General features: G+C 51.6%; 14 protein-coding genes across 14 annotated transcripts; 11 read left to right on the top strand and 3 right to left on the bottom strand.

The window, feature by feature from the left end:
• Positions 1-212: 212 nt before the first annotated feature.
• Positions 213-1,384, top strand: QC761_0096430 (uncharacterized protein; the record flags this gene model as incomplete). Its single annotated transcript, XM_062873030.1, has 4 exons — positions 213-787; positions 864-991; positions 1,050-1,149; positions 1,208-1,384. The coding sequence occupies exons 1-4, from the start codon at positions 485-487 to the stop codon at positions 1,382-1,384; spliced, it is 708 nt and encodes a 235-aa protein (XP_062729850.1). The 5' UTR covers positions 213-484.
• A 4-nt stretch (positions 1,385-1,388) lies between these two features.
• Positions 1,389-2,399, top strand: QC761_0096440 (uncharacterized protein; the record flags this gene model as incomplete). The annotated part of the gene is made up of 2 exons (XM_062873031.1): positions 1,389-1,604; positions 1,665-2,399. The coding sequence occupies 2 exons, from the start codon at positions 1,389-1,391 to the stop codon at positions 2,241-2,243; spliced, it is 795 nt and encodes a 264-aa protein (XP_062729851.1). The 3' UTR covers positions 2,244-2,399.
• A 312-nt stretch (positions 2,400-2,711) lies between these two features.
• QC761_607585 (uncharacterized protein) lies at positions 2,712-3,131 on the top strand (the record flags this gene model as incomplete). Its single annotated transcript, XM_062881190.1, has 1 exon — positions 2,712-3,131. One exon carries the CDS (start codon positions 2,712-2,714, stop codon positions 3,129-3,131), a length of 420 nt encoding a protein of 139 aa, XP_062729852.1.
• Positions 3,132-3,578: 447 nt separating this feature from the next.
• QC761_607590 (uncharacterized protein) lies at positions 3,579-3,761 on the top strand (the record flags this gene model as incomplete). Its single annotated transcript, XM_062881191.1, has 1 exon — positions 3,579-3,761. One exon carries the CDS (start codon positions 3,579-3,581, stop codon positions 3,759-3,761), a length of 183 nt encoding a protein of 60 aa, XP_062729853.1.
• A 484-nt stretch (positions 3,762-4,245) lies between these two features.
• Positions 4,246-4,779, top strand: QC761_607600 (uncharacterized protein; the record flags this gene model as incomplete). The annotated part of the gene is made up of 1 exon (XM_062881192.1): positions 4,246-4,779. The coding sequence occupies one exon, from the start codon at positions 4,246-4,248 to the stop codon at positions 4,777-4,779; it is 534 nt and encodes a 177-aa protein (XP_062729854.1).
• A 319-nt stretch (positions 4,780-5,098) lies between these two features.
• GUK1 (guanylate kinase) lies at positions 5,099-7,631 on the top strand (the record flags this gene model as incomplete). The annotated part of the gene is made up of 5 exons (XM_062881193.1): positions 5,099-5,174; positions 5,317-5,393; positions 5,477-5,616; positions 5,686-5,983; positions 6,047-7,631. The coding sequence occupies 5 exons, from the start codon at positions 5,099-5,101 to the stop codon at positions 6,104-6,106; spliced, it is 651 nt and encodes a 216-aa protein (XP_062729855.1). The 3' UTR covers positions 6,107-7,631.
• Positions 7,632-9,815: 2,184 nt separating this feature from the next.
• On the bottom strand, positions 9,816-11,699 carry QC761_607630 (uncharacterized protein; the record flags this gene model as incomplete). Its single annotated transcript, XM_062881194.1, has 3 exons — positions 9,816-10,395; positions 10,447-11,434; positions 11,495-11,699. 3 exons carry the CDS (start codon positions 11,697-11,699, stop codon positions 10,002-10,004), a joined length of 1,587 nt encoding a protein of 528 aa, XP_062729856.1. The 3' UTR covers positions 9,816-10,001.
• An 832-nt stretch (positions 11,700-12,531) lies between these two features.
• QC761_607640 (uncharacterized protein) lies at positions 12,532-13,564 on the bottom strand (the record flags this gene model as incomplete). The annotated part of the gene is made up of 2 exons (XM_062881195.1): positions 13,339-13,564; positions 12,532-13,177 (listed from the first exon to the last, which is right to left on the bottom strand). The coding sequence occupies exons 1-2, from the start codon at positions 13,545-13,547 to the stop codon at positions 12,532-12,534; spliced, it is 855 nt and encodes a 284-aa protein (XP_062729857.1). The 5' UTR covers positions 13,548-13,564.
• Positions 13,565-14,258: 694 nt separating this feature from the next.
• Positions 14,259-15,521, top strand: QC761_607650 (uncharacterized protein; the record flags this gene model as incomplete). The annotated part of the gene is made up of 1 exon (XM_062881196.1): positions 14,259-15,521. The coding sequence occupies one exon, from the start codon at positions 14,259-14,261 to the stop codon at positions 15,519-15,521; it is 1,263 nt and encodes a 420-aa protein (XP_062729858.1).
• Positions 15,522-15,685: 164 nt separating this feature from the next.
• On the bottom strand, positions 15,686-16,959 carry QC761_0096520 (uncharacterized protein; the record flags this gene model as incomplete). The annotated part of the gene is made up of 2 exons (XM_062873032.1): positions 15,686-16,123; positions 16,896-16,959. The coding sequence occupies 2 exons, from the start codon at positions 16,957-16,959 to the stop codon at positions 15,903-15,905; spliced, it is 285 nt and encodes a 94-aa protein (XP_062729859.1). The 3' UTR covers positions 15,686-15,902.
• Positions 16,960-19,740: 2,781 nt separating this feature from the next.
• On the top strand, positions 19,741-21,604 carry QC761_607690 (uncharacterized protein; the record flags this gene model as incomplete). Its single annotated transcript, XM_062881200.1, has 3 exons — positions 19,741-20,151; positions 20,220-20,944; positions 21,005-21,604. The coding sequence occupies exons 1-3, from the start codon at positions 20,064-20,066 to the stop codon at positions 21,602-21,604; spliced, it is 1,413 nt and encodes a 470-aa protein (XP_062729860.1). The 5' UTR covers positions 19,741-20,063.
• A 1,090-nt stretch (positions 21,605-22,694) lies between these two features.
• Positions 22,695-24,335, top strand: QC761_607700 (uncharacterized protein; the record flags this gene model as incomplete). The annotated part of the gene is made up of 2 exons (XM_062881201.1): positions 22,695-23,771; positions 23,835-24,335. The coding sequence occupies 2 exons, from the start codon at positions 22,695-22,697 to the stop codon at positions 24,333-24,335; spliced, it is 1,578 nt and encodes a 525-aa protein (XP_062729861.1).
• An 882-nt stretch (positions 24,336-25,217) lies between these two features.
• Positions 25,218-26,457, top strand: QC761_607710 (uncharacterized protein; the record flags this gene model as incomplete). Its single annotated transcript, XM_062881202.1, has 3 exons — positions 25,218-25,390; positions 25,455-25,884; positions 25,940-26,457. 3 exons carry the CDS (start codon positions 25,218-25,220, stop codon positions 26,363-26,365), a joined length of 1,029 nt encoding a protein of 342 aa, XP_062729862.1. The 3' UTR covers positions 26,366-26,457.
• A 177-nt stretch (positions 26,458-26,634) lies between these two features.
• QC761_607715 (uncharacterized protein) lies at positions 26,635-27,671 on the top strand. The gene is made up of 2 exons (XM_062881203.1): positions 26,635-27,171; positions 27,233-27,671. The coding sequence occupies exons 1-2, from the start codon at positions 26,997-26,999 to the stop codon at positions 27,388-27,390; spliced, it is 333 nt and encodes a 110-aa protein (XP_062729863.1). The 5' UTR covers positions 26,635-26,996; the 3' UTR covers positions 27,391-27,671.
• The last annotated feature ends 11 nt before the right edge of the window (positions 27,672-27,682 follow it).

Consider the following 27,682-nt stretch of genomic DNA (forward strand, 5'->3'; position numbering starts at 1 on the left):
TGCGGTGACGAGTTTCACAAACGGTTAGCAGCAGAAGGGGAGAGGGGATTGCTAGTGGTCAGCCAATGCAACGGGCCCCCTTTTTTTTTTTTGGATTGCCAGGGGGTTTGGGGTGGTCAGCAGTGGAATGATAAGGTTGGATTTCGGGGGGGGTGGGCTTATTGTAATTAGGTAGATATGCTGCTTGCCTGATGCTGTCCTACGGGGTGGGTGCTGTATACACTTCGCTCCTCTGGCCGCCCGCGCTTTGTTTCTCCTGAGGCTTCTTGTGTTCCTGTTGGAGGCATGGTGCGCAAGAACGGGGTGTTATCTACCTACATTGGCTCCCTTTAAAGAAGAGGACGCCTCGGGTACCTTAATCTGCTTTTGCTTTTCCGCGCTGGGGCGTCCTGCTGGAGGTTTCTTTATCGTTCTGGACTTTGTTGTATTTTTAACTTGTGGGCTTCTGTCTGGCGGGTGGTGTTGATGAGGTCATCTTTTCTTCATGAAGGTTAAAAAGACGGAATCTGCCGTTTTTTATCTCTCCTTCGAGGTCGTAGCGGCCTTATTGGGAAATATTGCACGCCCCCTTTCCTTCCCACGTGGGCCGAAATCGATATACCGACCTTACCTACCGAGCGCTTTGACGGACAGTGGTGCCAGATTCACCATGGAGGCGTTTATTATTGAAGCGTTTACCTTGTTGGGAGTTGCGTTGGTGGTTGTTGGGATGAGGACGTATGTTAGGCTAACGACTGTGGGGATTAAGGGGTTCCAGGCGGATGATTATTTAATGTTGGTTGCTGCGGTGAGTTTGTTCTTCTTGGAGATGTGATGATGGGGATGGGGAGAGTTGGGGACTGATCACCTGTGTTGTGGGATAGGGGGCATATACCGTGGAAACATATCTTGCGTACTCGGTGGGTGCGTTATGGAAGGGGTTGGCGAATAATGCGATGACGGATGAGCAGAGACGTCTGCTTGATCCGAACAGTGAGGAGTTTAGGCTGAGGTATGTTCTGACTACATCACGGCCTGCTGGAGTGTGGTAGCTCATGATCGGACTGCAGGGTCAACGGGTCCAAAACTCAGGTTGCTGGGTGGTCGACGTACACATTTCTTCTGTGGACGATCAAGGCGGCGATATGCACCTTCTATCTTCGCCTGACTGTGGGTGACAGACCAGCCACTGTATCATCACGATGACTGCTTGCTGATAACAGCGTAGGAAGGGTTGGAATATCGCAAGCGCATCTTCACGGGCTTCGTGTTGATCTTCACCACCTGGGTTGCCGTCCTCCTGTCAATATTGCTGGGCTGCCGTCCTCTCGAGAGGAACTGGCAAATCTATCCAAATCCCGGCAGCAAGTCTCCAATCTGCTGTACCCAAAACACCGAATGCTAACGCCATGTCAGATCACTGTCAACCGGCCATCTCCAACATTGACATCTTTGTAACTCTTGGGTTGAATGTCTCCACAGACATTTACCTCATGAGCATTCCCATACCCATGCTATGGCGTGCTACCATGAGACCGATGAAAAAGGTTGGGCTCATTGTGTTGTTTTCTGGTGGAGCGTTTGTGACGGTGGCAGGAGTGTTGCGATGTATCCTGATTGTTACAGTGAGTTATACAGAATGTCAGTGCAAAAAAAGAGACAGTAACTGACCTGGGGTGTTGCAGGATCCCATCAACGGCGCTCAACAAGCAGGTTCCTGGGCCGTCCGGGAGACGTTTGTGGCTGTGGTGACTTCCAATCTTCCCATGTGTGTTCCCCTAATTAACAGATGGGGTCGACCAATTTTGGGAAGCCTAAAGTCCCTCAAGTCAACAACGGGCAGGATGACACGTTCTGGCCGTTCAGATCCGAAGCATGGAGCGTTCAGGCTTGAGGATAAGAACCCGAGACGTGGAATGGGGCCGAGGAGTGTCAATCCTATCACTGAGCTTACGATATCCGAGACGGAGCTGGCTGAGATTCAGCACCAGGAGTATTTTTGGAATCCCAATAAGGGTCGTCATGACCCAGAGAGCGGACTGGATGGTGAGGGTACGAGCCCAGGTGGGTTGATCTGGAAGCAGACATCGCTCCAAGTGTCGGAGTCGAGAAATTACCATGGTGATGGTGTGGATGAGATTGACTTTGGGGATTATTATCTTGTGGAGCAAGCAAAGAAGAGCGCCGAGATCATGGCCACTTCGCCGACTGGAAGGAGTTGGAAGACTTCGAATAGCAATCGCCAGGATCGACGATCGCCGTGAATAGCAGCATGATGTCGACACTGCCGTGAATACTGAGGAAGTGGGGTTCATGTTTATTGTGGTCATTCCACAATAGAGGGACAATAGTGAATAGAGCGCACTGAAAAGTGCATTGTCGAGCTGCCAGCATTGGGCTGTGGTCACCACAATGGCAGGAGTGCTGGGGAAGCCCACCCACCTTTTTCTTAAGACTTGCTTGGATTTCTCCTTTGAGCTTTTTTTCTCGCACTTGACATCACGATATTCCAGCAAACCTCATTTTTGACTCTGGCGTTTTTTTCTTGTTACTTTTCTTTTTGTTTTTAAAAAGAAACTCTAATATTTTTAGGGGAACGAGTCTTGCCCGCACGCGTGAGCCCTCCCGCGACGCCTGTCCGCGCCTTTGCCAGCAGCTCGCCCGAGCGCAAGACGGGCGTGGCCAAGCCCAAAGTTGCCGTTTGCGAGCGCCAGGGGGGTAGTTTTGCTGGGATGGTTTTGGGAAATGTTGGGATGAAGGAGAAGGTTGGGAGGTTGGGGGATGACTGGTTGAGGCAGCGGAGAGGGTGGTCCAATGCTGTAACGGGCACAGATTGGATTGGGGTGTTCAAGCAGTTGGTGGAGTGGGTGGTTGGCGAGGTGGGCGATAAACTCACTGTTGCTGGGTTTATGGTGTTTTTCGCGCTGTTGTGGGCCGTGGTCATGACAGTGGTGTGGATGGTGCAGGCGGTTGGCCAAATATGGCATACCTGGTACAGGCAGGAGAAGATTGTGGTCTTGGAGGAGGTTGATTCGGAGGGCAGGGATCGCCACAGACCGGCTTTCCTGGATATCAATGTGGAGGAGATGGCTGGGAGTTTGCTTGGGAAGCGGAGGGAGAAGGGCACCGGTGTTGGTTGGGGCCGAGGCTGAAGATATCGAGGCGTTTAGGGGAGGGCTCAAATCTTTCGCTACTAAGCATCCGGGTCGTCGTGGGAGGAGCTCGCCATAGGCTTTATGCCTTTCCCAACACCCAAAAGGCGTCATCACTAACCGAGTGGGCATTATCGAAACTCGGCGAGGCGCAGACAAACGCAAACGACACCATTGGCGGGCATGATCAGCATCCGATTGCGCATTATCGAAATTCAGAGCGCTCTCTCAACAACCCAGGCGGGAATTATCGAAGGCTGGGTCAGCGTTAATGCATTGGAGGTTATTTTCAAAGTCCTGTCCGCGACCGCAAGAGGCATACGGGCCATCCAAGTGGGCATTATAGAAACTTGGACCGGCGTTTTGAAGACCCAAGCGGGCATTATCGAAGCTTGGGCGGGCGTTTAGAGTGTATTTGGGAGGTCTTTAGTCATTGGAAGAAGGAGTATGGGCCGTTCAAGTGGGCATCATCGGAAGTTTGATGGGCGTGGGAGACCTGGGCCAGCCTCATCAAGCTCGGACATGCATCTGCACATGACTTCGTCACCTCTCTGCATTGCCAGGACATTATCTATCTTTGAGCTAGGGATGCGCTGGAACATTTTAAAGGTCTGTCACACAGGTTGCTAGGGGCATATCGGGTTATAAAGGTGTTATGGAGGTAGCTTTATGGGTAGATGGATACCAGCCAGCTGTTTTGTGTTGTTTGTTGGGCGTATATATATATTATGGGATGCATTTATTTAGATGATCTTTGGAGATACCGCAGAAAATCCGTTTCCCCCACAGAACGGTTGAAGACTCCCAGCAATATATCGCTTTGCCCGAAGTGAGACTATTCCCAATGACGTGATACCAGTTCCCCCGCATTTGTCCCTTTTGCTCCGCGCTATGCCCGCCAAGCCGTAACGTTGTGAGACACGGCTCTTTATCTGATGCGCCCTTTGCTGACCTCGAGCAGAATGCTTACCTAACGCAAACGGTGTTTATCTTCCTGTTTGAGCCGCTTGCGTAATTCATCGCCGTTTCCTGGGCTCGATATAATAAGGCCTGCTAGAAATCGGCCCATACACCGTTTAGCATCACAAAACCCTCACCAACAACATCAGCAGTCATGGCCTTCCCAGACAAATCCCAAGAGCAAGGAAAAGGCTTCACGCTCTCGTGCGAATGCGGCTACATAACCATGACGACCCCCTCCCGCACCCCCTCCGGCATGGCACATTGCCACTGCCGAACATGTCAAAAACAATCAGGCTCGGCGTTTGGAACCTCTGTTTATTACCCCACCGACCAAGTCTTTCCCTTACCCGTGGCCTTGGAGGCGAAGTTGTCAGTGTTTGAGCACGGGACTGACAGCGGGAACACAATGAGATGTTATTTCTGTCCCAAGTGCGGCGTGAGGATTATGCACCAGGGAATTCTGCCAGATGGGAGCTGGAGGGAGATGATGAGCTTCAAGGCGGGGACGTTTGATGACTGGCCTGAGGAAGGAGGGCTGAATTGGGAGGGGATGGGGGCGAGGCACATCTGGACGAGGAGTGCGAGGATGAATCTTTGTGGGAATTGGGAGGCCTGGGAGAAGTATCCGGATGATATGGTTGATAAGAAGAAGGGGGAGGGGGAGGGGGAGGAGAAGAAGGTGTGAGTTAGGGGGTTGGCGGAGAGGGTTAGGGGTAGGGTTGGGCGAGATTGGGTCGGATGTACTCTGGCTTGCTGACAATGCGTACGATTTTTAATCTATCAACGAACCCTTATGTTATGTAATCGCATTAAAGCAGAAAAATGAGGTACCAGTGACCGAGATACCACAATGTCATCCTCAAAGTCATGGGTGTCGTCATTCAGGAACAGTAAGACCCTGAAAGCCAATTGAGTGGGGCAGTTATGCACGCCAAACTTTGTGCCTGGGCAGAACCCTCGTCAGAGTGGCCCAATTTCCAAACGGCGCCTTCTTTCTCCAGACCATGCGACCGTTGCAGCAGCTTTCCCGATCTTCGTTCAACGTCCTTCGTTCACGCTTTGTACATACAATGGCTCCAGGTCAGTTCCTCTCCTCGTCTTCTTGCCCTGATAGCGCTGAACCCGGCCTTCCGCGTTTTCTGCCCCGCCATTTCCGAACCATCCGAAATCTCGAGGGGCATGCGCACCTTGACGAACACCGCTGATGTTCCTCGACAAACAGTCCCTGATTCTCGTCCTATTGTTATCTCCGGCCCCTCCGGCGTCGGAAAGGGAACTCTCTACGGCCGCTTGTTCCAAGTATGACCTACCCTACCCACGCGCAACAGCTTCCCAGCACGAGACCACGAGACCGACGATGTTGACATGACCCGTCTACTCAGAACCACCCCGACACATTCACTCTTTCCGTTTCGCACACCACACGTGGTCCCCGCCCCGGTGAGACCGATGGTGTCCACTACCACTTCGTAACAAAGGAGGCGTTCGAGGCGCTCAAGGCAGCTGATGGGTTCGTCGAGAGGTAACACGCCCGCCGCACAAAGATCTACACAGAGAGGAGGAAGAAAGCTGACTAATGCCTTCGGAATAGCGCCAAGTTTGGCGACAACTACTACGGTACCTCAAAGCAGACGATCGAAGAGCAAAAGGCCAAGGGCAAGGTGACCGTGCTTGATATCGAGGTCGAAGGCGTGAAGCAGATCCAGGCGCAAAACTACCCCGCGCGGTATGTCTTCATTGCGCCGCCTAACGAGGAGGCGCTGGAGCAGAGACTGAGAGGGAGAGGCACCGAGAGCGAGGAGAGCATCCAGAAGAGGCTAAAGCAGGCCAAGGTTGAGCTCGAGTATGCCAAAGTGCCTGGAGTGCATGAGAAGATCATTGTCAACGATGTAGGTTCGGGGTGTGAGTCTGTCTTGGTTGCAAAGACAGGTGCTAACGTTCTGGGTGTCTAGGATCTGGAAAAGGCGTACAAGGAGCTGGAGGAGTTTGTCTTTGCGGAATCCAAGGCGTAAGGAAGGTTTGGAGTTCGAGTTGGTTGGAGTTGTATAGATGGAATCCTTCAAGCTCATCGTCAATTTCGAACGCTAGCATCCAAGTCCATGTGCTCATTCCAGAAGAAGGTCGCCACTGTTTAACAATGCGGCTGACTACGAGGCAGTTGAAGAGGTGCAGGGGACTTGGATCATCTGTCGTCTCGACCTGCGATTCCGCCTTTTTGCATGTTCAAGTCGGTGTCTATTGGTCTCAACCTACAAGCCGTACCCCATGACAGACTGGTTACCGCCCTTCCGCTATTCCTTTTGCTTTCCTTCCTCTGCTTATACTTTGACTGGACCTCCTCCCTCTGCTTCGACGTGGCCAACTCGAATTGCTTCTCTGAAGACGAACGACCACAGAGCACCCGCCATTAACGCAATCAACGATGGACGGAACATCTACAGAAGACTATGCCCTCTCCGTATGGTTGACGTTTTGTCTCTCGCCATGGACAACACATCTTTCAGCTCTACCACTCAACCAACCGCGATCTTTGAGCTGTTCAGTCAATTCCCCGCCGAGGTACAGTGCAGCGTCTTCGAACAATTGCTCGACCTAGAAGGCCTAGGACGTGGCCCAGCAGTGCACTTTCTAACCGGTTTCCCTAGAACGTTGGCAAAGGCACTGTTCAGCTCTGACCCAGACGAGAGGATGGATACAAGGCTCAGGCATAACTTTGCACAGGGCATCGACTTTGTAACTCATGATACCATGAGCCTTCTCGGAAATTTCAAGCGCACAGATCGGCGCGGACGAGAGTATATCCCAAACGCCATCCCTCATCACATTCATCTCCGACAAATTGCCTAAACATGTTCTCTCGCAAGGCATGTAGTCCGAACTCACCGACAAAACAAGACACCATTTGGCCCACACGGTGGCAGGTCTATTCTCGTCAACGAAGAGGATGACTTGTCTATTTCGACATCCTCGTCCTGTCAAGAAGCCCCGCTCAGACCGTGTTTTGCATCTCAGATCGGCGAACACCATCAACGAAGAGCTGACGGACTGTCTGATAAGTCCGGTCATCATGGTTCCTGGTGCAGATCTTCTCAAGGCGTCCCCCGCTTGGATGTGCCGGTCTGGGTGTCAAAGCTGACCGATGGCGGGTGTCCAGGGTGGCATTTCCAGCCGAAATGGCAACGTGATCTGGTGTATTACAGTGATAGCTCTTGCTTGGAAAGCGATTCGGAAGATTACGATTCTAGCAATTGGCCTAAGAAGGTGCCCTGTGACAGGTGCGGTCGCGTTATGGGAGGACATTTCAAGGTCACCTGGCCGGAGGAATACGTACTACTGGCTGCCGCTTGGCTTCCTGCCCCCCAAAGCATACACTATGTTGTTCATAACGAGATTCCACCGCCGGGTTCACTCGGCTCTGATTACGCCCCCTGGCTGGCCCTGGCAGGTCCGAGCCCGCAACAACCAGCCTTGGTGTTCGGAGATAGTTGGGTGACGACCGCTACAGCAATGTACCGACATAAAGGAAATCGCGAAAGCTCACGATTCAGCGCAGGGGGGGCTGAGCCTCCACAAACCCTTTCAGTCTATCGGAGGATCCTTGGTCGAGCTGTTTGCTCCTATTGACTTCCACGTCTTGCTTCACGCTTTCGTCACAGTGCCATTTTTCGATCTGGATTGGGCAGCATGGTTTCCTATGGACAGTCAGCTTCACAAGGTGTGGAAAGACAAAATTCTCCATCTGAGCTTCAGATACCTCAGATGGGTGCCAGAGGGGTCGGACTTACTTCCTTGGAAGACGGATCTGAAGCCGCATGGTACACCCAAGAAGAGACGACAATGAAAGTGTCGATAGGCTGTGTCTTAGAGATCGAGGGATCGTCGTATGGATTGAAGGGGGAGATGTCAATCTTCCGGCCCTGGTGGCTTGTACTAACTTGGGAAGAGTATGATTAATGGGGTTTGCTGGAGCATTGCAGGTGGGGTTGAAGATGGCCGCGGCATAGAAAGAGACAGGGTTTCAATGATTAAGTCTCCAGCAAACTTTGGCATCGAATTTCTGCCCTCCACTTGAGAAAGCCTTTTCTGTTCATCAAAGCTGAAGGTCTTGGTGTCTGGTCCGCATTTAACTAACCCCAAGGAAAGTTATGCATACAGTATGGGACCACAATAGGAGAAAGCCTGTCTCCAAGTCCACTCGTATGGAAGTTGTGGAGGAGACTTGCAGTCGGACTGACATCAATGCCTTCTCCATAGCCGGCACACTATCATCTTTCCATGTCACTTTCCACGTTTACTTTGCAGGCTCTGGTCGGCTCGGTGTGTGGGCTCGGTTTGTGGGCTCGGTGTGTGTTTTCGCCGTATTTTCGCAAAACCAAGAGTGATGCGAAGGCGGTGGCCTCCAGTGGTAGGAACCCTCCACAACGTGTACCAACTGTCTTCTCTTTTTCGAAACTGCAACATCTTGTTCGTATTACCAGTAGAGAGATCACCAGAGGAGCCCTTCTTTCTGACCATTCACTTGTGTGTTATTAATCGGCATCATGGAAAGCCCCGCCGTTCAACCGAGTAGCATAACGGAGATGTTTCGGTGGAAGACGGATCTGAAACGGTGGATGGAGAAGATTGATGGTTAATTTTGCATCAGGCTCACCAAAGCACATTACCCTTTCACTTATACAACAACCAAACAGTTTTCGCGAATACCGAGAACGACATATTCATCCTCGAGGTGTTAGTTCGCACCTACGAGAATTACCCCGGAGACGTGGCCTGTGTAAGACAAGCACTTGTGATAGAGGATCACTTTGGGGACCTTTGCAGGATACCACCACTTGTGTTCCCCGGCTCTAACCTTCTCATTGGGGTTCGTCAGCTTGCTTTTAGCCTTTGGGCATATGAACAGAATGAGGGACCCGAGCCAGGTGATACTCAATGCCGGGACTGGAGATGCGTCCCGGTATCTTACGAGGAGGAATTCGCGACTATATCACTAAAAGGCGGTCCCGCCGTCTATTTGTGGGACAGTAACTACAATGATTACGAGGCGGCGGCGTGTTATAGCTGCTCTGAGCCCGCTGTTAGCCACCATGCTTTCGGCTCCCGGCGGATAGAAAGTCTGCTAGTCGCCGCCTTCCTCCCTTCCCTGGAGTCGATCAACATCATTGTCCATGACGACGAGAACGCTGAAGTCAATTTGCTGGACTCGGTGGAGAACTATCCGTGGCGACTGCTCCCGTACCCGAACTCAGACGATAAGCATCCAACAGGGAGGCAAAAACACATGTTCATCCCTGCGTCGCCTTCCTTTTTCAGCCGTCCGGAACTGGATCTCTGCCCCTGGATGCAGCAGGCGCCTTTGAAAAGCTTCGGCTATTTTGGAGGATCAATGACTGAGTTTTCCTTCACTACGAGACTTTTCGATGGATGCACACTCTTATGTAACGTCAGTTTTGCGGCATTGTATGGCGGGACGAGAGTTTACTTGATGCCGATGCCAAAGGAGCAAGGAGACCAAGGGCCATTGGACTGCGGTTTCATTACCTACGACCTGTGACAGGAGAGTAAGGTGTGCAGTCTCAATGAACCCAGTAAGTAATACGCAGCACGCGGAACACGGACATTCGAGACTGTTGCTCTGCGGCCGGGATCAACGTACTCCCGAAACGACAAAGGACTTGGAATTGAAGATCTTGGGTGTGTGTGTGGGGGGGAGAGAGACAGGTTTGACTGTTAACTATCGCCACTTCTCTGACCAAGCCTCTAGGAATCATTGGGAGCAAGAATGTATGCCCGGAAAGGTACGCTGTTGGCGTGGTATAACTTGGGATTAATTTTGACACAATCTTGAACGCTGTTGCTTCAATACAATCCCATTGTCGTGTCACAGTGCATTGACTCAGAGATTACCTACACTCTCTGGTCAGTAGCTTGAATTCCATCCTTCGACGACCTCCTCTTCACCCCTTCCAGTTCCACATCGAGCACCTTGTCCACGTTCTTCTGAATCTTGTCCTGCATCTCCTTGCCCTCAAACATGAAGCTGAGTTCCTCAAGTGTGCGGTTGTGTGTCTCAGGGAAGAGAAGATACACCGTAGCAATCTCGATCAGAATCCAGACGCAGTACACAATGTAGTACTTCCATCCAATGGCGTCTAACGCAATGGGGTTGACATATGTGTTGAAGAAGACCGCAAATCGGACCGTCAACTGCTCAACCGCGATGCCCTTTGCGCGTTGTTGATAAGGGAAGATCTCAACCATGTACGTGTATGCCAGGGCGTTCCAACCAATGTTGTAGAACCTACCCATAATGTCAGTCAAATCTCCCATGTCAGGACACAAAAATACTCACGGCGAATAAACAAAAATAAACACCAGCACCGGTATGGCCGCAGCGCTACTATTCTCAATCGTCGCCCTCGCGCTCGCAATAGTCCAAACAACATACACCACCGCCGTCCCAATCGTGCAAATCAGAAACATCCTCCTCCTCGGAAACCTCGGCGCGATCAACGCAATCGGCACAGCATTGATAAACCCCCAGCAAGTATTGCTCAGAATAACCTGCTGAACCGTCCTATTATCCGTGATGTTCACCAACGCCAAAATCTTCTTCATGTAGAAACTCAACAACCCATTCCCTGACCACTGCGTGAAAAACCCGACTACCGCTGCGAGGAGGAAACGACGTCTCATGGCAGCGTCACGGAAGACATCCCCCCACACAAACCGCGAGGCAAGCTCTTTCTCCGCCGCGATGGTGGATTGAATTTGCGCGTATTCCAGTCTGACAAACTCGTCCCCGTCTTTACCCTCAGAGTGGTATTTTTGCAGAATGGCAAACGCTTCCTCACCGCGGTCTTGGCTGACGAGCCAGCGGGGTGACTCGGGGCACCAGTGCATGAAGCCGAGTTGGAACGCGCTCGGGACGAGTTGCAACAGGCTGGGGAGACGCCAGGCCCAGGTTGATTCCATTTGAAAGGTGCCGTAGGTTGTCCCTGCTGCGATGATGGCGCCGACGAACCAGGATGCGTTGAAGAGGGATGTCATTACCGCGCGTTCGTTGGCGTAGGAGAGTTCACCGATCATGGAGGAGGCGTTTACGATTGCGAAGGGGATGCCGAAGCCGAGGACCCAGCGGGAGGCGAGGAACATGTCGCTGTTGCGGGCGCCTGCTTGGAGGCCGGCGCCCATGCACATTATGAGGGAGGCCATGAGGATTGTGCGGCGGCGGCCGAGGTACTGGGAGATGGTGGGGATGAAGGGGATTGCCATGAGGGCGCCAAGGGAGTACATTGCGTTGAGGAGGCCGAGGCGGGAGGAGGTTGGGTTGTCAAAGTCTATGGGGGGGTCGCCGCGTCAGTGTAAGGGATACGGAAAGGGGATAAGAGGTAACGTACAGTCAGTCCATGATTTGACAGCCTGGAGACTGTTCATCATCGAGCTGTCAAACCCAGAGGTCCATTCCACCCCGAGGCCAGTCGGCACAAGAATCAGATACAGAAAGCGAAGGTTGGGTTTCTTGTACCAGGGGACGTCATCCGCCTGCGCAATGCGGGTGAGCCGAGGGTCGGCATGTTCTTCTTTGGCGCCGATGATGGCCATCTTGGTTATCGTCGTTGCTGCTCTCTGTCTTGCTCTGCTGTGGTGAGGATATCCGGTAGAACGAAAACTTCACGGCAGGGTCATCAATTACTTATACCTCATCACCCCCAACAATCTCCAGCTACCCGGCAGCCGGGTATGTTACATGCATTCCCCCCATCCTGCCGTATCATCTTCCCCTTCCTGATCAAGAAGCGGATCCTCCACCATACGTTGTGAGCTCAAATCCTGCCTTGTAGGTAAGGCATCTTGCACCTCGATAACGTGACGATCCTACAGGTCGGGCATATTTTTGTTAGAACCGATCCCGCGAGTCAAATCGCTAACTGCCAAGTATCGCCTAAATGGCACCTATGTACCGACATGCCAAGTCAACTGTTTGGAGTTGTTTCCTCCGACGTATGCGGGGTTGGCTTGTCTGCCCTGCCGTGCCCGGCCGACGGCGGATTTTGGGGAACGCGGGAGGGTGACGGGATGCAACGGTGTTACGTGGGGACCGGGACAGGTGTGACCGAAGAGCAGGGGGTGGTTCAGGTGTCGGTGTTCGGGAATAAGGAGCAATGCTGCTTAGCTAAGAAGGATATCAAAGGCTTTGTCATGCGTGAGGGTCAGTAAACAGAGGAAACAATGGAACGGGTGTGGATTAAAACATTAGTCTATATTTAGGTTTTGCCTGGGTATCTTTCTTTGTCTAGGTTATCTTGCCCCTTATCATTATGTCAAGATGAGATTAGAAATTAGTAGTAAGCAGCCACTGGCCCGCCAGTAGTGCCCGAAGCTTGTTTCTAAGTGCACAGTACAGATACTAGTGTAGAGTTAGCGTGCTCACTTGCTACATCTTTGTTTTGCTGTTCGGGTCGCTGGCAAAGCGAAAGTCAAAGAACAGAGGATATACCCAAGCAAAGGCGGCCCTAAGATCCTCTTCTGTCTTGGCACCGGTGACCACGATCTTTCCGGTTGTAAAAATGAGAAGGGTTGGACAGGAGCGAAGTGTCCCATCTGCTCGGTAAGCGAGATACTGCTTGAAAGACAAGCCTGGGAAAATTTCGGGGACAAAAGAGGCGCCAACAGTGAGATACTTGTTGGCTAACCCCTCAAGTCTGATGTTGAAGCCAACATTGGCACTGCCAATGATATTCTGGACAGTGAAGTCGCGGAATTTCGGAGTGAAGCCACATTTCTGGAGGGCGTAAGCGTGTTTCTTAGCGGCAAGGCGAGCCAGGGCTTCACTCTTGGCACCTGTGACAACCATTCTGCCCGTTGCGAAGATCAGTGCTGTCGTTCGTGGATCGCGGATGCGCATGATCACAGCATTGAAGCGACGCGGTCTGTATTCGACATTGCGGGCCCGCTGGGCTAGGTAGTTGAGGTCAATGCGACAGTCAAGGTTGACGGTGACGACGAAGTTTTGAAGTTTGGGACTGGGCCAGCCTGGAGGGTACTCGTGGGATTCGGTTTCTGGGATGATGTCTTGACGGCTGTCCATCTGGTTAGAGTCGGCCATTTTGAGAAGATCTGTTGTGCTGTTACCTTGTTATGTTGAAAACACTTACCGTATCTGGCGGCGCTTGGTGAATGAGTTAGTAAGAGGTAGCCAGTTTATGGAGGCAGGCTGGGCGATATTATATCTAAGTCTTACTTCAAGACAAAGATTCCGACATCAAGACAAATAAAGGACAATTTCATTGTCGAACACAAAGCCATCTGTCCACGCTGTGGGTTCAAATATGACAATGCATTTGTTGAAATTTCTGCGGGCAGGTTTCGACCTTGAATTGTAGAGCAATATCCGAGAAGCCTTAGTTGGATAATGGCGGCGGTGTTTCGGGCAGGAGCTCGGGTCGGCATGCGACCTGTGATGTAAACGGGCACTTCGGAAACTCTGGAAAGCTGGAAAGGCATGATGACGGGAACTGGGAAATGGAGCAGTGAGGATCAACTAAGCGGTGGCCCGAGCTTCGTGGCGTGTCAAGTTATGGGGCTTCAATCGACGAACTAGCCACCGGAACACCCCGCCCGATTTGCCAACGTCTCCATGGACTCGACATCAAAACATAATGCAGTTTTCAAAACTCTTGACAGAGGATGACCGAACCTAATAAACTCTTTTACTCGCCGGCGCCGCCTTGTTTTTCAATCTATGAAGGATTGCCAAAGAAGAACGAAATGACGTGCATGATTGCCGTCTAGCCAACCCTCTCGGGCTCGGAGTGATGGCCCGAATTGACTTCGAGGCCGGCCCTTGAAACGTCAACACCAAAGCGACTGCTTGCGCTTGACTTAGCTTGTTTCCCCGCATGTAAAGATGGGAGCTACTGGCCAAACGTTCTGCTCAGCATTAGCACCCGCAGTCTCGAAGCCCGGCACGGGCATACGATGATGGCGATATCATCAATTTTGACCTCTGAAGACCCGCTGATGACGGAACAAAAACAGCAGGGCCCCCTCTTCATCACCCAGACACCCACGGCACCATGTACACCAACAGTCCAACCACTTTTTTAGCTGTTCGATAACATCCACGTTGCCCCTTGCCACAGCACAACGACACCGGCCGGGATGTCTCTGCTCGCCTTGTTCAGAAATCGAGATGCAAAAACCCCGACCGAGTCACCTCCGGCCAGTGTGTCCAAGAAACGATTGAGGAAGAAATCTTTTGCTCGTCTCACAGAAAGAAACATCGAAGCTGTCCAGGAATTGAGCAGCCCCATGGGAAACCATGTCTCCTTCGAAAGCAACCCACGGTCCCAGCGCCACCCATGCGCTTCCGCCAACATCCCCGAGCTGCCATGCTTACCCATATATGAGACCTTGACACTGTCTATGGGATCTTCCCAGGCGCCATGCCATGGTGGCAGTGAAACGTCGTCAACGAAGGTCAAGGAAAAGCCGCGGCCTCTATCGAAATGTATGCCTCGGAATACCTCACGGGTTCACTTTCTCCCACAACAAGAGTCACCAACCTTCAAACTCGTCCCCAATATCCACCCAACGCTCACTCCGCAGCCAACTCCGAAATCCCCGGTTTACGACCGAGCTTCGATACTCGCTGACTCGTATCGATCAATACTTCCCGACTTTGATGCCATGGAACAAATCATCGAATCGGAAGATAACCTCTCTCTGCCAAAGAGTCCCTCTGAACAATGCCCCCATATTCCACTATACCGGCCCCCCACCAATCAGTCGGTATGCCGGCAGTCAACAGTCGCCAAGCAAGTCATCGTTGAGGTGCCATCCTCACCTCAGCACCACTCCTTCATTGCGCAGATAGATTCAGTCGTTGAGCCCCAGTCAGCAGCATCTTCGTTTACCGTTGTGGAAAATAGCGAACGGAGTTCCGAAGAGAAGGCCCCAGCGCCTGCCATTCCGCCTCAGGCTCCTCAACGGAAGGTTCAAGCCATCAACCAGAGTGGTGCATTGCAACAGTCCCCGTCAGTCGCAGTGAGCAGTAATCCTGCCTCCCCGATGCGACCAAGGCCTCCTTCACCGCGGTTCAAGGTTACAAAAGGGGACAGCACCAAGAGCTCTCTGGCGTTGCAAATTTGCACGCATATGCTCACTGACGAGCTGAAGAAGGCATTGTTTGCCAAACATGATGGTGTCGATGAGGATTCACAAGCTGCGAAGCTGCAGGTTTTGTTGTTGATCGAGGCTTATGAGGGTGTGATGGAGAGCTGTAAAGAGCAGCTTGCGCAGTCAGAGCAAGAGGGGAGCAATGTCGAAGTCAAACATGCTAGGGAGGCGGTGGAGATTTTGGGGCATTGGTTGGATAGTTTGTATGAGATTTATGGCGAGGCCTTTGGAAGTGATGAGGACTAATGATGGTGGGTAATGATGGAGTTGTGATGCTTTGATGGTAATGATGATCGATTTGGCGTGGTTCATGATGGAAATGGGAGGCTTTGTCCGGTTGCTTTCTCAATACACTAGGGTATGTAGGCGTTTGTTTGATCATGGTATATCAGTAATAATTTTGTACATAGCGATCACCTCTCAGCAACAAAGTTGACAGTACTCTTTATGAAGGATAAGCTCAATTAAAAGCAGAAGTGGTCATCGAAAACAGTGTTGCCCGTTTTGCCTTTGCCTCTGCAGCAGCGAGGTATGAGCATTTGGAAACACCTCGGCACTAGGAACATGCCAATACAACACGTCCAGGTCTTACTATCCGGAAGGTCCATGATGGAGTCTCTGCCAGGCTCAAGTCTTCTCGGGGGGTCGCTCAATGCCCTCATCGACCTTCTTGCCGTCTCCGTATCCGCTCTTCTTGGGAGGCTCAAGGGCGCCACTTCCCTTGAGGGGTTCAAGAGCTCCGCTCCGTTTCGTAGGCTCGAGTGCGCCGCTTCGCTTGGGGGCTTCGATGGCCCCTGAACTTTTGCCGCGCTCAATGGTGAACATTGCTGGTTGTGCGGTCGTTGTTTCTGTTGGTGATTTAACTCGAGCTTTACTTGTGCGGTAGAAGATGTTGGATTTCTTACGGGAAATGTGATTTTGTGTCTGGACAGGTTGTAGACTTGTTTGCTGTGATGGTTGAAGGTAGGGGTGTATGGAGGGGAAAAGGAGGGTTCATATACATGTTTTTTGGTGGTCAGCCGCGGAGGCTCGGTCAGGAGGGTGCTTGAAGGCGAAACGGAAGCAGGCTCCAATGACCTTGGGGAAGTTTCGTGCTGTGGATGGTCGTACCAGGCCAGCAAGGTGTTACCGCTTCATGGACATCCACAGAGTGTCGTGTGGTTTGGTGAAGTATGGGCACGGGCGTAACGTGAGGCTGTGTGACGGGTGTGATACTGTTAAGAGTTCGGATGCTAGGATATAGGTGTGCCGGGAGCCTCGTGGCAACAAGTCACCACGCTGTCCTGTGCGAGTTGGGTATTAGGGATATCTAAGCTTACATGTACCACGTACAAAGCATTGAAGAAGGCAAGCAGAAAAAGAACACGTTTTATTTGTCACATCTAGGTAGCTACTTAGATATTCTCCAACATGAAGGAAGTTGGATACTAATGCACAGGGAAAGCTACAGGTATCACATACAAGCCATCGAATGGAGCAAGCAATGTAAAATCATGTTTCGTTCCTAATGACTAGCTAGATAACCCCTACCGGAAAGCACACTCAGATCCCAGCCACAGTCCATCTTGTCCATCCACACGAGCGGGAATCTGTCGGTTGTGGAACCTGGAATCGACGTACCAGAAGCATAACCTCGACGGACCCAGTTGCTGGGCTCCCCGTACGGCACAGTGAACATGACCATAGTGAGTATGTAGGAGATTACTTCGTCTTGACCGGCGGCCTCTCCGCGCCACCGTTGGGCTTTTTGGACTCAATGCTGCCATAAGGCTTCTTGGGCTCAGCCATTTTGAGAATGTGTTGATGCATGGGTTGGTATATAAGACAGCTGAGTTTCTTTGGGGGTGTCAGCAAGACCGGTGGCTGGTACTGGGATAATGGATCAGTGTTGACATACAGGTTTGAAACCTAGGTGACTGGTTGATGATAGTTGTAAACTTTCCATGTGTGGGTAATGTTGAGTGAGTCAGTTGGGAGGTCTAAGAGGGTGGAGAAGGGTGTATTATAGCCTCCCCTGAGCACCTTGATGACCTTCCTGTTAACGTGAACGGAAAATGCTGAGCTATGGTGCGAGTTTCATACATGTTGGCTTTAGACTGAGCATCGATTTGTTTTATAATGGCCCCATAATCCGCGAACATCCGCATTGTGATTTACAGACTGATTCGGTCGGTAGCTATCGATACCTCCTCGAGAAAGCCAAAAAAATGTCGATATTCTGGCTATATGTGATAGGATAAGATCGTGATACTAACAAGGAAATCCTGCGCCAATTCTTCTTCTGGTGAGTTATAGCGAATGATACAATTGTCACGAAATTGGCGAGGTCAGCCACGCTGGCAATAGAAACAAGTCATCGAGCAAGCGTCCTCGATATATATTTGCAATTTAAACTGGGGATCCAATTGAACGCCTGATGACCCCGCGTGGCATTGCGTAAGGTATCTCCCTACCTACATAGGCATCCAAGGCAGTCCCTCTGCAAGGTACACATGGACCACGCACACCCCGCCTTGAGCCGGTGCCTCCTGTAGGTAGTTCGGAGAAGAGTTTTCTGCACCCGTGACAGTTCACGTGCATCAATCACACCCTGTCGGGGAAGTACCACGTCCATGCACCGCCTCAGTCCCGAGCTGAACCCAACCGCCCAACTAAAACACGACTGCTCAACTACCTAAGGTGGCATCGCTTTTTTGCCCATTGACCCGACCACCCAGATGCCTTCTTATCCGTCACCATCGTGTGACTATTTCATCAAGTCAGACTTCATCCATCTCCATGACAGAGACTGCAGGGCTTGTTATCGGCACGCTTGCCCTGGTTGGTGTCTTCAAGGATTGGCTGGAGATGTTGTCCAACATATCCGCGCTTCGCTGCATGAAAAATGACGGAAAACTCCTCAACACCAAGCTCCATCTTGAAAAGACATTGTTGCTATAATGGGCTAACAGGGTTCGATTGCTCCGGCCAGATTGTGACCCACGACTGAACAGGACCGAGACCAAGAAGACTGTTGGAAAGATTCTCAAAGTAATGAGCTGCTTGTTCGAGACTTCTGAGGGGTTGAACTCACGATATGGCCTACGTGAAAAGCGGCCAGATTCAGGTTACCAGGCCCTTCCTCCAGCAAACGAGATAAGCGAGAGAAAGAAACTAGCCTTTAGGCAAGCCTTCAACACGCTACGGACCGGGCCAAAGCAAACTCGTAGCGACAAAGGTAGCACTGAAGCAGGAAAAGGTGTCTCGGCATTATCAAAGTTGGTATGGGTGGCTGTTGACAAGGACAAATTTGGGAATTTAATTGATGACATCTCCTATTTCATTGCCAAGCTCAACGAACTCCTACCACCGACGCCCACTTTGCTTTCCAGCATGGCTCTTGAGGATATAAGCAATAGCGGCATGACCACAGCGGCTATTGAGAGTGTGGCCCATCTCAAATTACCCCACAGGAGAGTTCTTGAGGGCGAGTTGGTGGCTGCTGCGAAGGTTACAATGGCGACTGGAGACATCGCTTGGTCGAGTTGTTTCTCAAGCTGAGCGTGGACAAGGACAAACTCATGGATGAGACGCGAACAAATCAAAATCGGTGGTATGATATTCTGCTGCGCGAGGCGCTTGTGGATGCTCATGCGGATAAAGAGTTGAAACAGTGGCAGTGGGACATATTAAGCCGGTTGTTCGTGTCGAAGATGGGTTCTGACAACCCTGAGCCCCCAGGAGTTCTTCCGACCTCAGAGCTGGAGTGGAATGTGAAGGACCTGATAAGCTAGGTACCTGTCTTCAGCAAACAGCAATCACATTTGCCAGGAGTGTCGGTGTCCAGCAACACCAGTGAGGAATTACGAGTGGCTAAAGGGCCCATTCATGAGAACCAGGACTTGAGTCAACTCGGTTGGAAGAGGTTGAGAGACTGCAAAGCTCTGACAGCTGACAAAGACATAATGGATGGCTAGCCATATAAACGGTGGACGCTGAGGTAATGAGCTAGAATATACTTGGTCTCATTTCAACTTATGGTTCTGCAGTTTGTCAGTTTTGAGGTCTTGCCAAAGAGACCTCTACTATTCACGTACACCTAATCGAGCGATCTCGTATTGCGACTGAGTTGAATCCTTCGATGCAACCCAAGCGAATCACAGCATCTTTACCTACCTGAGCTGAGCTTCAATGACGTCGTTGTCGAGGCAGGTCCGATCAAACCAATAATGTGCGTAGAATGTTGGCGATAGTTTTGAAGACCGCCCCGAGGCAAGCAAAAGAGAAAGATTCTATGATTGGACCGTGGTCTTCTGTTCAGCGGCATGGGTAGCAGATGCCGTGTGGGTGTGTGAACTCCACGCTATTCGCAGGCCAGGGCGGGTAGGGGGCCGCGCGGCCTTTTCTCTCAAGGTGCGCAACACGAAGATTTTTAGCTTATAGTGAGTCCAGAAGGGGGATAGTATACCACAAAACCGTGTATGAAGAAGGCCTGAGTCATCACGATGCGACCTGAATTTCCTGGAGTATGCAGAATGAAGTGGGATCATGAGCCAAGCAAGAAAGTGGCCTCTGTTATGATGCCAAGAACTGCGCCCCTTGTTCCAATTTCCAGCTCCACACACAAGGACCACACAGATCTGGAAACTCAGAATCGCTGCCTGCTTGGACGAGTGGATTCCAAGAGGTTGGAAATATTCTCTTCAAAACAACGCTGTCGCTTCGAACTTTCAGTTTTCTGAACTTTTCTTCGACGATCACTCGTTTTCTGTCACTCGCTTGCATATCATTCGCTTTTAACACTTCACCATGAAGCAAGGGGCTTTGTCACTGGCCGTCCTGTCGGGCGCTGTCAGCACCGCGTGGGCAGCTCTGAATGTGGATTTTGGATCTGCAGGTACGTCGCCGCCCCTGTATCGGTAAGCCCAGAGCTTCACGACACCCACTTACGCTTCGCCGTACTAGATTCGATCAAAGCTGCAGCCAAAGATGTGGCTTTCGACGCCCTGTCGTACTACAAGGGAAACGAGTCAGGCGAGATTCCCGGGCTGCTTGGAGATGCACCATTTATGGGTGGGAAATACTTCTGGTGGTCCGGCTCAGTTCAGTGGTCAACCTTGATCGACTACTGGTATTATACCGGGGATGATTCGTACAACAGCGTCGTTTCCCAGGGTCTGCTCCACCAAGCCGGACCGAACAATGACTTCATGCCTCCCAATGCCACTGCCTCCATCTCCAATGACGACCAAGGCTTTTGGGGCATTGCGGCCATGCAGGCGGCCGAGTTGGACTTTCCAGCTTCTTCAATCGATTGGGCCAGCTTGTCTCGCAATGTTTGGACTACCCAAGTCCGACGCTTTCAGCAGGAAGAAAAGGATGAAACTTGCAACGGTGGTCTGCGCTGGCAAATCCCGGCAACCAATGTTGGATTTGACTACAAGAACACCATCAGCAATGCCGCGTTCATCAACCTCGGAGCCCGCCTGGGTCGCTGGACTGGTAATGCCACTTATGTTGAGTGGGCTGATCGCGCGTGGACCTGGTTGACCGACATTGGGTTCTTGACGGAAGACTTCAGCGCCTACGATGGCGCCCATGTCGGGGCCAACTGCACTGATATCAACAAGGGGGAGTTCTCTTACAGTGCTGGTCTTCTTCTTCAAAGTGCCGCGTTCCTTTATAACCAGGTATGGAAACTATTTCCTGGTGTGTCCGGCATGTACTTACTGACACTTTTGTTTCGATAGACCACGGGCGATGACCAGAAGCGCTGGCGCGATCGAGTCACCGGTCTTACCAAGACGATCCTTGACAAGTTCTTTGAGGAGGGCTATCATTACGAAATCGCTTGCGAAGGCCGTGATGACGCTTGCACTCCCGACATGCTCTTCTTCAAGGGCATGGTCACTCGCAACCTTGCATCAACGGTTCAGCTCGCTCCCTTCACCAAAGACGCCATCTCCAAGGTTCTCAAGACCAACGCCGAGGCCGCAGTCAAGACTTGCACCGGTGGTGACAACAACCGCCAGTGCAGCTTCAGCTGGGCCAAGGGCAAGTTCGACAACGAGACGGACATTCCTAGCCAGTTGAACACGCTGTCTGCTTTGACTGTGCTGCTGCAGGATGAGGTCTCCCAGAAGGGCATTGCTACCAATACCACTTCCAACCCCGACGGCGGCTCTGATGGAGGAAACGGTTCTGACTCTAACGGCAATGGCAACGGTAAAGGCAACGGACAGGGACAGAACGGCAATGGCAATGGAAACGGTGATGGTGGTTCCGCCGGTACTACGACTCGTGTGACCGTCGGTGTGCTGGTTGCTGGCTTGTTTGCTGCCCTGTTGTAAGCTGATGCAGCTCAGCCGATGTGTTTGACTCGAAAAATCTAAAGCCTTGAAAAAGAATTGAAGCCTGCACCAGGCACTTTGGATAATGTTGTCAGGTTGTTGTCGCGCTGATCGTTGATCGCTCCAATGATGTTGACCAAAAACATGTCCTGTGAAGGTGCGCTGTACCCCACAAAGAAGCTGCAAAGTTAAAATTTGACTTACTTGATGACCGTTCACTATCAACAGCAGGAAGAGATGCCACCCAGGTCGTTTCATTGTATGTTTTGTTCCACCAAATCATTGCTGTCGTCAATTGAACACGCCAGCCAAGAATCCAAGACCGCCTCTCAGCTTGGCCGCGGCTACTCCCGACGACATGCCTTGGCACAACTCATCTGGGGATGTGTCAAAAGGTGGGAGTTGAAGCACATTTAAGCATCCGATAGCCCGATCAATTCCCCGGATTTTTGAAAGTCAATTACCGATGACGTTGACAGAATTTTCACCCCAATCGCCGCAATGCGACGCTGTCCCCGGCTGGCGCTGTTAAACAGTGGCGGAAATCTACCGATCTTTTCAACGCTCAGGGACGGCTTACACATGAGTTGCCTAAATGGTCACCAGTCGCCCACGATTTGCGGGGGAGTGGGTCACCCTCCAGTTCACAAAACAAGATGTTCGCAGACGGACACCTCCTATCGGCCCTACCGGCAATGCTTCTCAGGGACTTTTATCAACGGCTAGCTCACCGCAACCTTGAACCAGCTGGCCGACAGGGTCCTCGCCCCGCCGGCTATCAACCGTTGTTGGTCCCTGGCGTTGAACGAATGATCACTTTGGGTTTTTGACCCGGTGTCCAAATGACGAGCGCCTCGGTTGCCACCTACCTCGCTGATATCAGAGATTAAATATACGACATCAGCGCGGGTTGTCCCTCAAACCCCGCAGCGGATCGACATTCCGGTTCAACCTTGTCTTACCGGTCCCTCATTGTTATCTCTGTAACCCTTCCTCCCTTCTTCGGTCGCCCTTCTTTTCTGTCGCAAATCTGGACGGCAAGACATCGCGGCCCGGGACGACAGCTGCCTCTGTTTGGCAGCAACGCAAAATGGCCGACGAAAGGAAACCCGCGGATCCGCCATTAAGATCCCAATCACCGCGCCCAATAGTGGATAGCAAATCACCACCCTCACCACCCCCTTCCGACAAGGTCTTCTCGCCATCACCACCCCATACCATGACCCCCGAACGGCGCACCATCGTGGAGAAATCCCTCAAGCGCAAACTCGACACCCGCTGCTCCCTGTTCGTCCTGATCTACATCATGAACTACCTCGACAGGAACAACATTGCTGCCGCCCGCCTCCGCGGCCTCCAAGACGATCTGTCACTCGACGACCAGCAGTACGCTACTTGCCTCAGTATTCTCTACGTGGGGTATATCCTCATGCAGATACCCTCCAACATCGTCATCAATCTCATCTCTCGACCATCACTCTACATCGCCGTTGTGATGCTCGTCTGGGGCTTGATCTCGACATTGACAGGTATAGTCACTAACTTCTCTGGCATGGTCGGGACGAGATTCCTGCTGGGATTTGTGGAAGCGGCGTTTTTGCCGGGGGCGTTATTGATTTTGAGTAAATGGTACACGAGAAAAGAATTGACGACGAGGAACGCCATTCTTTTCTGCGGCAATCTCATCAGTAACGCTTTCTCGGCACTGATTGCCGCCGGGGTGCTATCCAACATGCAAGGAGTTCTAGGGCACGCAGCATGGAGGTGGCTGTTCTGGATCGAAGGCGGGTTGACCATGGCTGTTGCCATCAGCGCGGCGTTTATCCTTCCTGATCTTCCGACAAACACTAGGGGTTTTACGGAGGAGGAGCTGTATGTTGCGCAGCTGAGAATGACAGAAGACGTTGGCGAAGAGGACAAGGATGCAGAGGGGCAGAAAATCTTTGATGGATTTTTTATGATGGTGAGGGATTGGAAGGTTTACGTTATGATGGTGGCTTTTACGGCCTATACGGTCGGGTTGAGCTTTAATGCGTTTTTCCCGAGCTTGACACAGACATTGGGGTTTAGCTATGTGCCGACGCTGTTGATGAGCAGTCCGCCTTGGGCGTTTGCTTGTGCGGTTACGTTGGTGGTTTGTTGGCATTCGGACCGGACGCAAGAGAAGGTGAGTTTTTTGATGTTTTAATATCCCCCGGTTTTTCAGGGACGGCTTACTGACGTGAGATAGTTCTGGCATATCACGCTACCCATGGTTGGTGGCCTTGTGGGCTTCCTCATTTGCATGGTCACGCTCAACACGGCAGCTCGATATGTCGCTTTGTTTCTCCAAGCATCTTCCTACGCCGGCTTCGTCGTGTTTTACTCGTGGATCTCGTCTTCTTTCCCACGACCACCTGCCAAACGCGCTGTGGCTCTCGCTGCTATCAACGCCTTCAGCCAGCTGGGCAATGTGGCTGGGATGTATGTCTGGGACTTGAAGGAGGATGGCTACAGGAAGAGCTATGGTATTGTCACGTCTATGTTTGGTGCTGCGATCTTCGGGTGTTGGGTGTTTAGAACTATCTTGGCGAGGTTGAACAGGCAGATGGAGAGGGAGGAGGCGACGGCTGTTGCGGAGGGGAGAGTACCAGCTGGTGAGAAGGGTGAGGGTGTGGTGACTGGCAGTGAGACAGAAGATGGAGGTGTTGTTGGACCGAGGATGGTGAGGCCGTTTAGGTATTTGCTGTGATCTTGGATGTGATACGATGGTTGTTTGGAAACCGTTCGATCGCTTCTCGGATATGGATTGATGATGATCGGGGCGAGGTTGGGAATATTGGATGTCGGGGTCTTGGCAGTTGAAGTCATGGAGTGGGATATCAAATGGGCTATGGCGCAAGGCCTGATCTTTCGAGTGTTGCTGCATTCGAATTCGGGAATTTGTTGAATGAATTTGCCATCATTGAAGGCTGATCGTCTTTTTGCTTGCCGTTTGCTGTGCAGGAGGCATTTCTGCCTTCTGTTCTGGGATTATTGTTCTTTCGAGAATCGGCAACAAAATGCCGTGCCGCAGCATCTTCATCCCACCGGTATGCCTGACATATGGATGGAGGATTTATGAGCGTCATTATTCATATACAAAAGCTTCGAGAATGACGTTCTGAAGCCTTGGCAAGGTTACATTGCTGGGCAGATTTCAGGCTTTGTTCTGGTGTTGGTTCTTTGGGTTTCGCACTGCACCAAGACAATAGTGGCACACAATGATTGGCTACAAGGTATGGATCTTCTTCCCAAGGTGACACTTCGAATGACAACATAGCCAAACCGGGCCACGGCAGTGCAAGGGGCGCAAAGGTGGATTTTGTATTGGCCAGCGATCACACCCCTGCTCAGCCTCCTTCACTTTGCCCCGAAGACCTGCGTGATGGACAGGGGTTCGACACAGCACGTTTGCGGTGGTGTTGGAGCTAAAAAGGACCCTGCCGCCCCATCTCCCCCGCCTTTTGGAGTCCTGGAGCTACCACTATTTACTATTTCGACATTTTTCATGTGGTATACAGATACCATATTGGATTATTTACCAGCGGCCTAGCACAATCATCTCACCAACATCTGACGCACATCTGACACCATGTCGCTCCTCGAAAGGCGGGAAGGCCTCGCAGTCACTGCGGGCCTGACTGGCATCACCTTGACACCGCTGGTCGGGGTGATGGTGTTAAGCTTCCGCCGTGTTATCCGTCACTCGCAAGCTATTAAAATCGCCAACTTGTTATTCCGGATCGCGCTGCCAGTATACATCATGTATGTCCAGCCGCCTCTATCATCCGTCGTCTGATTAGGTACTAAGAGCAATCTGTTAATGCAGCGGCGTGATTCTCTACACATCCTACACGGCCGTCATTGCAGCTGGAACAGCAACTTACCGTACCGAGCTTCTACTCGGGCTCATGTCGAGTCTCTTCTTGGCTTCTGGCGTTATTCTTCTCACAAGCTCGATATACCTCACCGCACTTGCCGCGCTCTACATCGCGATGGGTAGAACAAAATGGTGGTCGTGGCTGAGACTTGATACACTACTGGGCGCCGGTCTCTTGTTTATTCTGCTCATTGCCTATTGGGGCAGGAATCTTTCAGACGTTGTTGAGGGCAGCTCGAGCACGTACCGCACATCGAGGATGCGGTGGCTGCTGGTTGTGATCGACTTGACGCTGTCGGTGATGTCTCTCAGCGTTGTTGGGATTGCGTTGTATGCGCTGCCGAAGTTGAAGAGGTTGAATCAGATCCCGCTTGGCAAGGTCAGTGCATTTTCACCCAAGTATGCTTTCATGCTGAGACTAACCCTATCATCAGATGCCAGTGTTGTTGGTAATTGCTGCTTTCCTCTGGGCTTTCACCGTGGTATACGGCTTAGCCACCACCATCAAGAGCATTACCGATGAGTGGGAAGAAGACGAATGGGTTGCTAACCGTGTGATTTTCCCGCTGTTCGGTCCTTGGGTCACCAGTGCTGTTGTTTGCCTGCTGTACTTGATCCTTCACAGCCCGGTCTGGTCTGATCCGGCTGCCATCCCGGCTGATGGGAGACACGGCCCTACACAGCCACACTATGGGCCTCAGCAGGGGAATCCTCAGATGGGCTACCAGCAGCAGCCGTATCAGCCCGGTTATGCGCCGCCGCATAACCCATCTGGTTACCCACAACAGCCTCAGCAATATCAGCAACCGCAGTATCCTGCGCAAGGGTATCAGAACCCGCATGTCACCAATTTCAAATAGACGCTAGGTTGGGTAACTTGGCTTTGTAAAGTACATGTTGTGCCGAAGGATGGAGGTCGGCTTTTGGATTTGGAAGGGATTTAGCGTTGGGTTTTGTTGGATACCCCCTCTTGTTGACACTGTCTATGTTGATGCAGTCCTGCGGTTTGGATAACTTTGTGTCTCAGCATAAATAATTGGAAATATCATCTTGTGCAAAATACTGTCCCTTTGCCTACTGTGAACCAACTGTTGTCCTTAATCCTTGGGGGCATTCATCCTGTCAAGAAGTTCCATGGATGCGAATCCCTCGTGATCGAGCCGTGCACGTTTCAGCAACGGTCACACAGCATGAATCTGGATTTCTCCTCTTTCCAAAACCCCTTTTGGTTGGCCTTCAACGCGCCGTTGGCTCCTGTGGCTGTCGTCGGCCCGAGAAATGCGCACCAGCAAACCCAAGTTGCGTCATTGGACGTGGTGACGTCACCACAAAGCCCAGGCTTCCCATCCAGCCATCGTCGTATAACGCGGGGTTTGGTCCTCCCCTTCCCTTCTTCTTCTTGGCCTGCGCAAAAAAACATCAACGATCAACGGCCGACCGAACCAAAAAAGACCATTCTATTGACATTGCATTGACCGCCACACAGAAAAAATGATCTCTAACGCACTCTTCTCGACCCTCCTCGCCCAGCTGTGCTGGTTCGCGACGTTTGCGCTCGCCGCGCCGGTTGACACGGTCCATGTCGAGGGTGGTAACGCGTGGCAGTATGGGACTGGTGGTGGGATTATTGGTCTGATTGTCTTGATTCTGGATATCATTGTCTTCAGTAGGTCTTCTTGCGTTGCGAGTTGTTGGGTGGGAGTATGCTAACCACTTGGCAATAACAGTTGAGGTCTTCCAGTCTAGCAGACCCCCCTCGTCCAAGCTTCTCTGGTCGCTGGTTGTGTTCCTATTCCCTGTTGTTGGCATGATTATTTACTACGTCTTCTCGAACCGCTCGGCTCACAACAGCAGGAATGGATATGAGACTTTGACGCAGGGTTAAGGGAGGATCATGACGGGCGTAAGGATGAGAGAGAGAGGGAGAGGGTGGAAGGAAGCGGGAGTAGTAATGAGAGGATAATGATACCGGGAGACCTGCACAACCGAGATTGGGAGGAGATGACAACACGCACGGATGGACTTTACAGGCAGCTTTTGCGCATGGAGTTGGGTTGTAGCTGGATCATGGCTTACATAATTACATGAATGCAAACGATGCATACTCTTTTACATGGGCCCCCTTCTTCTTTTGTTCTGGACCGAAACACAGCTTGCGGGATGGGGGTTGCCTTACA

Source organism: Podospora bellae-mahoneyi, chromosome 6 (genome assembly GCF_035222275.1).
Source record: "Podospora bellae-mahoneyi strain CBS 112042 chromosome 6, whole genome shotgun sequence".
In the NCBI taxonomy this organism is placed as follows: domain Eukaryota; kingdom Fungi; phylum Ascomycota; class Sordariomycetes; order Sordariales; family Podosporaceae; genus Podospora; species Podospora bellae-mahoneyi.